The sequence below is a fragment of the Volvox carteri genome (assembly GCF_000143455.1).
Source record: "Volvox carteri f. nagariensis unplaced genomic scaffold VOLCAscaffold_56, whole genome shotgun sequence".
Classification (NCBI taxonomy): domain Eukaryota; kingdom Viridiplantae; phylum Chlorophyta; class Chlorophyceae; order Chlamydomonadales; family Volvocaceae; genus Volvox; species Volvox carteri.
The window spans coordinates 775,108-786,138 of NW_003307599.1; the positions used below are offsets into that span (position 1 = coordinate 775,108).

Here is an 11,031-nt window from a genome sequence, read left to right on the forward strand (position 1 = left end):
GCTCCGGTGAGCGACCGAGCTGGATTTGCACCAGTTAGGCTTGATGATGCTGTTGTCGAGGCCCAGCGTGAGCGAATGGAGCACGAGGAGGTTGCTAGGCGCGAGCGCAATGCGGTCAATGCTACGGCAGCCGGCGAGGCTTGCGCTCACGCCGCAGCCTGGCATTCGACCTGTTGGACGTCCTCTTCAACAAATCCCAAACACTGTATTGGCCCGGCCGGTTGGTTATTAGGTCGTTGCCACTGGTACTGAACTGTACGATCGGTCCAGAATTTGCTAGGGCGTTTCCAAAGTGCGAAAATTGTGAGAGACCATGAGCCTAAGGGTTCCCGGTGGAGGGAGACTGACTGGAAGCTGCAGTTTGAAAAGCCCCGAAACTTTGGAAGGGGCCCCAAAATTTGTATCATGCCCGCAAAATCTGGTCCGGCCTTCCCCGAAATTCAAAGAGCACGTACAAATTTCAGAAAGTTTTTTGACCCCTCCCCGAACAAAGCGATCACGAACTATAAGTAGCACTACGGTACACACGCGTATAAACACATTTTCTTCCAGTTGGTCAACACAGTAGTGCTATCTGATGACACGGTAGTTACCGCTGTGCGCCAGCCATCCGACACTCAGCCGCCGTGGACTAATATGTGGCGGTTTGCCAAAGCAGCTCGTCAGTTCCGCTCCTTCAAATTCGGTGGTATAGGCGCCTGAAGGGTATAAGGAGAGAGAACGCGCGGTAATTAATTCTCGGTTTTAGAATGGCGCAGAGGCGCGGATATGAATCACATACACAAGACACGTACGTAACGGCCGGAAAAGCCCAAGCCTAGAAAGATGCAACCATGCACTTGCGAGCAAGCCAGCCAGGATCTATGGACCCAGCTAATACACTTCCAAGTGATTCAAGAATAGAAGAAAACATTTACGATTATGCGCACATAGTTGGCGCCTGCGCGCGCAATTTGAATAAATTCCACCCTCCTGCAGCCGCCCTTGGTCTGCCGCAGCTAGCCTAGGCCACTGCTGCTGCTGCTCCTCGAGCTGCTCCTCCTGTTTGTGGGAATGAATTGGAAGATGAGGGATCACCCCAAAGGTCCACCTCGCTGGTATCCGTGAGCTGTGCCCGGACATTGGACTGCTGCGGTCCGCGCGCCAGCTGCTGATTGCATTGAAGCTGCCGAGCTTGCTGCAGGGCAGGCGGGTTGACCAGGGATGGTGGCTGCAGCTGCTGTTCCTGCGGTTGCTGCTGAAGTTGCTGAGGAGGCATACAGACGTATGTGAATGCATGCAGGGAAGGACATGCGCGGCGCATGTGTGTTAGGGAACTTATGTGGAGTGGAAAGGCAACCAGGGTGCAGCGGCGGCACAATACAGCGCGCATACAACGCACGGTCGACGAGCTACAAGCCTGGTACGGGGCCTGGTGGGTAGATCGGTAGGCCCAAACTAATTGCCACAGAAAGCCCTGAATAAATTAGCCATATGGCAGAAGGAAAAGTTACTATGTGCCTGTTGCTCGCATAAGACGAATACACAGCCGACAACACAAAACAGCCACAACTTCCGACCAGGATCTGTCTTCCAACTTATCTGCCTATGGTCATGCAGCACTATCCCTGGCCCCCTGCTCGCGGTGACCTCCTTTGCTAGCTTGTTTGTTGTTTCCCTCTACAGGCGCCCGCAACTACCTAAACCTACAAATCAAACACCAAAATCAGTGCAGGATAACCCAAGATCTCTCATGCGGTTTTCAATGGCTACACACGAAACAGGCACGAAGTGTGGCTGCTGACTAAACGACTGTATGACCACACACAATACCGGCCCCTCCTTTGCCTGCAGCTTCCCAGCTATGTATGTCGAACTTGCCTCGCTCATCCGCCCCTTTTCACTACTGACCAGGATCAACGCCAGCTCCTTGCTTGCCTCTGCAGCCGCTGGCCGCCGGTCAGGATCCGTCTCCCAGCAGGCTAGCAGCAGACGACCCAGCTTGGATGGGCAGCGCTCGGAGGCCAGGAGTTCATCCAGGGAAAGGCGCATACCGTTGAACGCTACCTGCATATGCGGACACATATTCACGCTGAGTAGGCTGGGACTTCCCGAATACATTGCTGGATGGAAACCCAGGACAGAGAGAGGACCTCCAACCTTGCCGCCCGTCCTGCGGGGTCCCAGATGTCCGTGCACGCCAGTCCACTTGACTGTTGCGTATTAGCATGGGGGGGCATTGAACCTCCGTACATGTCTTCACACTTGCAGGGCTCCTGCCAGACCAGGTGGTCAGCAGGAGAGCTAGCGGTCCAAAGCAGCAGTTAAACGGCCGGTTCACACAGCATGTCACTGCAGCCATGAGACTGTTCGTGATCAGACCATCACCATCAGTCATGAACCCGAGCCTGCACCCACCAGCAGGCCGATTTCCAGCGGGCTCATTCCAGGCCAGGGCCTCTCGCAGGCCAGCATCTCCCACAGCAGCACACCCAGCGCGAACATGTCCTGGTGAGGGCGCAGCAGGGTGCGTGGTGAGGGCGGAGGCCACAGCTATTAGGCGGCCATCGGTGTCAGTATCACCACGACACACACATAAACATGAAGGCTACGGCGTCATGACGAGAGACGTGGGATACACTGACCATGCGGAGATGCCAGCCATTGCTTGCTTGCCTTACTATCCATGATGACGGGGCTGGGTAGGTTGTGGCAGTGACAGTGCGGCCTAGCCTGCCTGCTTGCGGGACCCGCGCACAGGATAAGCACAAAAACGGTATGTACTGCAGGCCACTTGCTAGTTAGGTAGCCCAGGTGATTGGTTTTGTCGACTCAGGGCACGTAAATCGTCAGCCTGCTAGCTCCCTGCATCTGTGATACGAGATACACCTTCCCACACCGCAGTATGTCAGTGGGTTCCCTCATCTGCCCTGCCTCTCTCCCGCACGCCTTCACTGGATCCCTCCCTTACCGCTTTATGTGTGACCTGACGGTTTTGCAAGTCGAAGCACTCCTGTGTACGTGCATATGTGCAGCAGCAAGGGCGGGTGTGGCACCAAGGGTTCGGTATGACGCAGGCAGATAGAGAAACCTAGACATAGGCAGGCTTGGGTAAACAGGTGCAGACAGCGTCTTCAAAACGTTTGGTCGTCTATAGTTGGCATCCTGGTATAGTAGAAACGGACGATCCCTATCTATTATACCAGGGCACGACCTATAGATGACGAGATGCTTTTACGTAAAGAAGGTATGGAATGGAAAAGCATGCCTTCATACATACATACATACGTACATACGTACATATGTATGCTGTGTGCTCCCGACCCTTGCGCTGTGTTTCGGCTTCGGCCCCCGGCTCTCGCGGCCCACAGTGCAATCTAAGTCATACATACATACATACATGCATGCATATATACATACACTCACATTCGGCTTAAAGTGTCCAACCACATGCAAGGCATTCATAATCATAGCCAGTTCTCCTATTACCAACTAGGTAACTGAGAAACGCATATAACAAATCTAATACAATTTGAATCTACACCTCCGCCTAAACAAAGGCGCGTATAAAGGTGTCGGGGTGTAGAGGTTATTGGTCCGCCAGGTGAATGTGCCCTCCTGCTAATTGATGGCGTAATACCCAAATCCATTGGCCTAAGAGTCTGGAATAGAGTTATCGCCGCCATTGATCCGTCAGAGTAGCTGTAGTAGGGGCAGATGCACCCATACCTCCCTAATCCATACAGCCATACATTCACACTCGGCTTACATACAGAGGCCGACCCAATGCTTTTCAGGGGCCACAAGGCAATGGTCATCTAGGACTCTAGCCAGTTTCCCTATTATCAACAAGTAAAATAACTGGGTAACCAGCAAGCCATTAGCAGAGCAGCCAATGAACAGCTGACGAAAGGAAACCCCGCCCAATCCCAGCCACAGCCCCGATGGCATCAATGATGAATAACCCCAACATGGTGAATGAACTCACCGGTGCCATGTACGCGGGCTGAATGGACGAGCAGTCCCGGTCCAGGTCGAGTGTCGTGAACGTACGGCGATTGTTGATGAGGGAGGTGAGTGGATGATGATAGGAGGTTTTAGTTTGGTAGAAAGGAATGGCTGGCCGGCGCTTACGTGCACAAACTATGGACGCTGTCACCATCACCACCACCGCGGACACTGAAAGCAGCTAAAGAAGCCTACGAAACTTGGCCATGCCGTGCTGGCTGCCATAAATTTATGGTGAGGTTGTTACATTTCAGACCATCAGAAGTGCCGCACACACCGGAGTAGATAGATGCTCACTATAAGGTTTCCTGAGCTACTGTGAAGCCGAGTACAGTTAGTTCCACCATAGGGCACCAATTTGTCGTATTTGGAGTGTGTGATTCCACTGCCCCCGTCCTGGCAGCCTACCTTTCCTCAATCCTGCGGTCCTTGTCGCCTCTTTCACTTTACCCTTACCCGCCCACTCACCGTGCCCGCATTCGGATGCTCCGTTGGAGCCACCGTCACACGAAGCCGCGACAGCCCAAAGTCCTGCAGGAATCGATGGAGTTACGGTACGGCAGCTTCATACGGCATGCAACTGACCAGTTGGGGGTACATACGTCTACACACATAACTATAAGATGCAGTGGGGCTACCTCCGCTGAATCGATTGCAGGTGCCAAATGGAATGGGCCACATTGTACCTGGCTTCTTTTTCTTCAGTTCCTCAACTTACGACGAGTCACGTACCGCAAGCTTAACTGTGGGCCGGTCGCTGTGGGGGTCGTTGAGCAGCACGTTGGCAGGCTGATAGGTGCGAGAAGGCCAGGCAGAAGGTACAGGGAAGGGAGGGCAAAGGGAGGGCAGGGATGAGCCACATGCAGCACCAAGAGCGGATGCACTCCACGCCGCCCATACCCCAGCGGCACATCAGAGGCACCAGTGGAACGAGGGCAAGGGCGAGAGGAGGGGGTATCAGGTAGCGGAAGGAAGGAGGGGTGCAGCGAAGGCGGAGGCACCGAGCGGGTCGAGTAGCTTCGAGCTGAATCGTTCCTAATTTCCCAAGCCACATACACCTAAATGCGCGAGATGTCCATCATTCGCTGACAACTGGCTAGCTAGCCGCTACACGAACGACATTGACATGTACAAGTTACAAACAATCGTACGACTCCATACCTTGAGGTCTCGGTGAGTGATGGTGGGGTGCAGGTAGGCCAGCGCGTTGGCAATGGATATGGCGATATGAAGCACCTGATGGGGTAACAGCAGCAGCAGCAGCAGCAGGAGCGGGTGGGACACGGATGGATGCGGGCACACTTAGGCGCCCGGGTCGTGCGTGCAGGGCCCTGCCTGGTTGGTTAGTCGTGGCAGAAGCAGTGTTTTAGCTTCCCGTGTCCTTGGTGGAGATACCTAACAATGGTTAGGTCGTCACTGAGGCTGAGGCTTGTTGGGGCGGATGCACAACAAGGCCCGGCCAATGGTCCCATTATCTCTCATGATCCTTACCATGTTTAGTAAGTGCAGGCCTCAGGCTGCACAAAAGCGCCCCGAGGCAGCCGGCATGGCATGGGATGAACACCCGAACCATGCACAGACAGGCAGGAGGGTGAGCGCGTGAAGGAACACTACAACTCTTCACCTACCACCTACCAACCTGCACCCAACGTCGACTATCAGCTCCATTTCTGGTGCAATTATCTCGACATATGTACACGTCATCATATATATGGTGTACTAGCTTGCCTTCGGCAGCGGCATTGGCGGGGCTGTCGGGTCTCCGTACATAAGGCAATCCAGAGAAGTCTCCATAAGCTCCAGAACCAAACATAGCCGCGGCGACTCCACACAGGCCGCCAGCAATCGCACAACATTTGGGTGATAACAGCGGCTCAGCACCTAGGTGTATGGATGAAGGGCGATGTACGAAGTCACTGTCAGGAACTGTAGTGCACCAGTAGCATGCACCACTTCGCCACTGCAGGACACATCTGGCTAACTACAAGAGCGGACTTGTGAGGAGTGACATGGTGTGCGCGTGCCCGCACGTTATGCGTGGCGTGGGGGGAGCAAACCCAGCCGCACCTACCCCCAGCCCACCCCCATGCACCCTACCTGCACTTCCTGCGCAAAGCTGGAGGCAAAGGCCTCGATGGGGCAACCCCAGGGCCCGTTGCTGGCCAGAAGCTTCACAGACACTCGCTGTCCCCGGTAAGTACCTTCCACCACTCGACCAAAGGTGCCCTTGCCGCGTACCACCGAGGACAGCTCCACCACATTGCTACCAGTACAGGGAGGAGCACCACCCGCACTGCCGCTGCCACTGCCGCTGACCTCCTCCTCCTTCGAGTGCAGGGGTACGACACCCGTGACGGCACCTGCTGTGGGACTGTTGCTGCTGTCGCCAGCCTCAGCATCAGCACCGGGGTCCACTAACCGCACACGCAGCTCCAGGTTGGGTTGTGGCCGCGTGCCTAGGGTAATGACCACAGCAGCCTGTTCCAGATGCGTCACCACGGTCGGCCTGGTGCCGACCACCTCCTCCTGCTCGCCAGGTTGCACTTCCCCTGGTTCCGCTCCAACTTCTGGTATTGCAGTAGTAGGGGGGTAAGCGGAATAGCCGTACCAGGGAAGGACATGCAAGGGTGAGCGGTTGCATCCAGCAGTGATTAGGCATATTAACCATGCGGCTATAGATGTTGGATGGATGGACAGGCAGCAGCCAGCATCTGGCGGACTCGCCTGACTTGGGAAGGTGGTTACGAGGGGTCGCAAGTGAGGCCCCGCGTCCGCCGCTCCCGTTCTCATAAGCAGTACCAGTAATGTTCAGCTGAGAGGCTGGGCCTGGGCAACTGTTGGCAGATACACACATACGCACATACGTCACATACAACAGCAATGGGGGCTGGGCATGGAACAACTGAGAGCTAGCAGCAGCAGACGTCGCATGAAGGAAAAGTGCAAGCATGACGGCCGGCTTACATGGGTGACCAGCAGCATTTGTTATGACTGGATGAGCGGCTAGGAAGGCATGACTCAAATACACCACCCCACACAAAGGATTGCTACTGCGCCAGTTAGTGATCTAGGGCGGGCTCCCCCTTAAGTCATCCCGTATCACAAACTCGTAGCTACTACGCAAATAGGGCTATGTGTTGCTAGCTTCTCACAAAAGCGTGCATGTGCATGTGTTTTAATGATCTGAGACGCGATAAGGGAAGTGCCGATGGGGGTACACGAGAATAACTTTACCGAAGTGAGCTCCGTAGCCCAGCGACGTCTTATAACCTTTCAATGGAAAACTGTAAACATTGCTTAAATCTTTCAAGGAGATGTTGAATAGAAGCGTGATATCAAGAACCCGTATAAACACGCGGCGCTGTAGTGGAGAAGAATGGCGGGGGGGTGGGGACGACTGGGTGCATATGTGTGTGTGTGCATGTGTGTCTCTGTGTATGCATGTGTGACACCAAGTCTATCTCCCTTACCTTCTCAACTCAAGGCAGCTGTGACCGAAGTTGTTCGTCAAAAAAGAAAGAATGTTCATGATCGCGTGACTGCCGCCAACATCTTTGCAGTATTCCTGCAGCTGCTTCGAGCGCAATGCAGCCGCCACCATCAACGCGACTAGGGACACGGTAACCACGGTCCCTGCATACGTGTTGTGTTTGCGTGCATGAACAGGTCATGGTTATGAGCTCATGTCTGTGTATGACTTAGAGCTCATGTCTGTATGTGTACACGTCGTCTCGTGGTAGGCCTCTGCCCGCCGGGATGTGGTGAGGACTCAAGCCAGCCGCCATTAGGCACCCTCGGAGGTGCCATGAAGAGCACATCTCGGGCTGTGCATCTAACCGTGGCACAGGGCCAATAACCAGCCGGCGACAGCCTCGAACCCACCATTTGTGATCCATCTTGGATTCGGATCTGCAACCTTGCGATCTTTAATCCTTGTCCTCAAGGAGTGGCTTTTCCAGAGATATATTCAGAAACGTAACCTGAATAATAGGAGCAAGAAACATGCTCCCTGCACAACATTTCGAACCACCTTTTTGGCATGCAGCATGTGCAGAATATGCACATGTACCTCCAATCCGCCGTCTTTCTGCCCACCCCGCCCTGTCCAGCATAAATTGAAATTACACCAGACAATCTTTATGCCACCCACCTGCCACTACAGCCCCTACTACCACTGCACGGCTGGGGGCCTGGTCTTCCTCCGTACCGCTTGCCGCCGGCAGTGCACTGTCCTGCCGCTGCATCTGCTTCACTTGTGGTGAAGAGGCATTACCATCAAGGGCCCGAAGCTGCGGATATTGTCGGTAGTCGTCTAAGAAAGACGTCGTAACATTCTCAAACTGGCGCTTGGTTTCCTGAAAGCAGACCAGGGGCTCGGCCTGCGGCTTTGTGAGGCACGTGATGTTCACGGGATGTTCACACCGGAGGGTGACATTTTGAAGAAGGAATACGGTGTTGGTGGGTATGGGCTGGTCTGAGGACGGGTCAATGCGGTTGCCGTTACCAGCCATCTCCACTACGAAGCCACCATCTGGCCAACACCGTTGTAGTGGCGGCACGGAGGACCCGTTGCGGCAGTCAACCTGTTGCAGCCAGGGACCAAGGCTTAACCAGCAAGATGATCAATGCATAGGCAGGCAAACTCCTACGGGGTATGTGATTCCTGGGTAGACCCCTGACATTGTCGGCATCGTGAGATTATGGCTAGCTGCGGAGATGGTAAATTGAGGTCACTCTTCATGGACCGAGATTTGCATGCTGGACTGGTGGCGAGATCGCTGAAACCTCGGTCTCGACGGATGTCCAGGTGGCACGATGAGGAGGGATTCTAGAAGGCAGAATCATCCGCCTTGGACTTCCAGTTCGTATGGCGTAGTACAGTGTGGTAATGGTGGGTGGTGCTGTCACTATGACGACGGGTGATCGCGTTAAGTCGCGTTAAATTCGCGTTACGAGGCTTTAACGCGAGTTTAACGCGACGCTAACGCGATGTAACGCGATCTTAAGCACTGATAACGCACCGGTTCGCTTGTGCGTATGGCCTAACGCACATCATCTTTATTCGCATGCGAACGAGCTGAGTAATTTTGGCTGGCAGTGCGTTAGCTTAAGCAACTAACGCAAACTAACGCAAACTTTACGCGATCGTAAACGCGACCAGGTGACTTTTAACGCGAGCGTTACCTTACCTATAGGTGTAACGCATACGCAAGCGAATGGCATACGCGGCTGCGACTGGTGCGAATGCGTATGCATATGCGAATGTGGCGAATGATATCGCGAGTTTTACGCGACCCTAAACGCGACCAGGTGACTTTTAACGCGAGCGTTATCTTAGCTATAGGTGTAACGCATACGCATGCGACTGGTGCGAATGCGTATGCATATGCGAATGTGGCGAATGATATCGCGAGTTTTACGCGACCCTAAACGCGACCAGGTGACTTTTAACGCGAGCGTTAGCTTAGCTATAGGTGTAACGCATACGCATGCGAATGGTGCGAATGCGTATGCACATGCGAATGTGGCGAATGAATTCGCGAGTTTTACGCGACCCTAAACGCGACCAGGTGACTTTTAACGCGAGCGTTAGCTTAGCTATAGGTGTAACGCATACGCATGCGAATGGTGCGAATGCGTATGCACATGCGAATGTGGCGAATGAATTCGCGAGTTTTACGCTACCCTAAACGCGACCGGGTGACTTTTAACGCGAGCGTATCGCCAAACGCAAGGGATTGCGAATGGCATACGCGACTGCGAATCCTGCGAATGCATGTGCTACCATTTGAATTTTACGCGAGTGACTGCGACTTGCGTGCGGGACTGCGAACTGTACGGCCAACCGTGCAATACAAAAGCTTTACAATAGCAGTACACGAGCTGTACAAAGTGCAAAGTGCACCGCCGTTGCACATGACCTGCAGGTTCACAGCTGTGAACCACAGCACTCACTGCTTTCTTCATACATTTGAACTATCCCTGAATGACAGGTACGAATTCATAGCAAATCCTAACATGACCGAGGCAACTCAGCCAGCAACTCTTACCATGGAAAAGGGTCCAACAGTCTAACGTCAGAAAAAATCGACACACAAATGTTAAGCGCATGTAAATGTACCACAATACATCCACTATTGTCTTCTTATTAAAGCGCTCAATCCTCGCCTCCGCTGATGTCATCTTCACGAACGACGGCATATATCTGCATATGAAAGGATCACAACAAATCATTGTTTAGGCAGGAACACATAGTTGTGAGCATGTTACGTACAATGACGGCTGTAGGTGTGACACCGGCATAACGTGCCTCGAAATAAGGCAATAAAAAGCATTTAGTTAATAGCCATGGTCTTGCAACCAGAGGCTTCATACCTCCGAACGGCCGCTTCGTGGCCTGCCACGTGCCGTTTGAGCCCGACTCTTGTTCATATCCTTACCACCATCCTTGCGCTTGTCCTATTCCTTGCGATTCTCCTGCTCGTGTCCTTGGAATGTAAAATGACAAGGCATAATGTCAGTGTATGCACCTGCATGATGGCCACTTACTGCCGGTGGCGTCTAGTCCCCCTTTTCCTGCTTTCCCCTGCTTGCCTGCGAATGAATGCTGCGCCATTATAGAGGAAGAAAGACAGATTCTTGTTATGAAGATGCTAATTTATTAGGCTTTACCTTACACTGTCGTCATTGGAGGATCAGCGTGAGTATAAGCAATGCATACGCGCTAAACAACAAATTCAAGATAATCTTATTAGTGCAATGCGCGCAATGAATTACTGCCCTGAGGACACGGGCAGCACTGGGCCTTACGCCCAACTTACTCCCAACTCCCAACTAACCCTCTTACTTAACGCAAGCTCGCATAAGTTGTTGCGTCAGAGACAAATGCCAAAGGAGAAGATACCCCCTCTAACGGTTGAAATACTGAACCACCACGGCGCTTCGTGCCGAGCCGCAAGAGGGCCAAAGACGTGAGAGCTGCCAGACAGGCGCGCACACCGAAACTCCCGAAGCCAAACGCCTCGAAAGACCTCCGAACGACAC

General features: G+C 53.4%; 1 protein-coding gene across 1 annotated transcript; it reads right to left on the reverse strand.

Annotated features, from left to right (window-relative positions):
• Positions 1-1,003: 1,003 nt before the first annotated feature.
• On the reverse strand, positions 1,004-6,969 carry VOLCADRAFT_107037 (uncharacterized protein; the record flags this gene model as incomplete). The annotated part of the gene is made up of 11 exons (XM_002955991.1): positions 1,004-1,246; positions 1,891-2,046; positions 2,398-2,487; positions 2,951-2,992; positions 3,968-3,985; positions 4,456-4,518; positions 4,720-4,776; positions 5,149-5,223; positions 5,716-5,868; positions 6,085-6,711; positions 6,952-6,969. 11 exons carry the CDS (start codon positions 6,967-6,969, stop codon positions 1,004-1,006), a joined length of 1,542 nt encoding a protein of 513 aa, XP_002956037.1.
• Between the last annotated feature and the right edge of the window lie 4,062 nt (positions 6,970-11,031).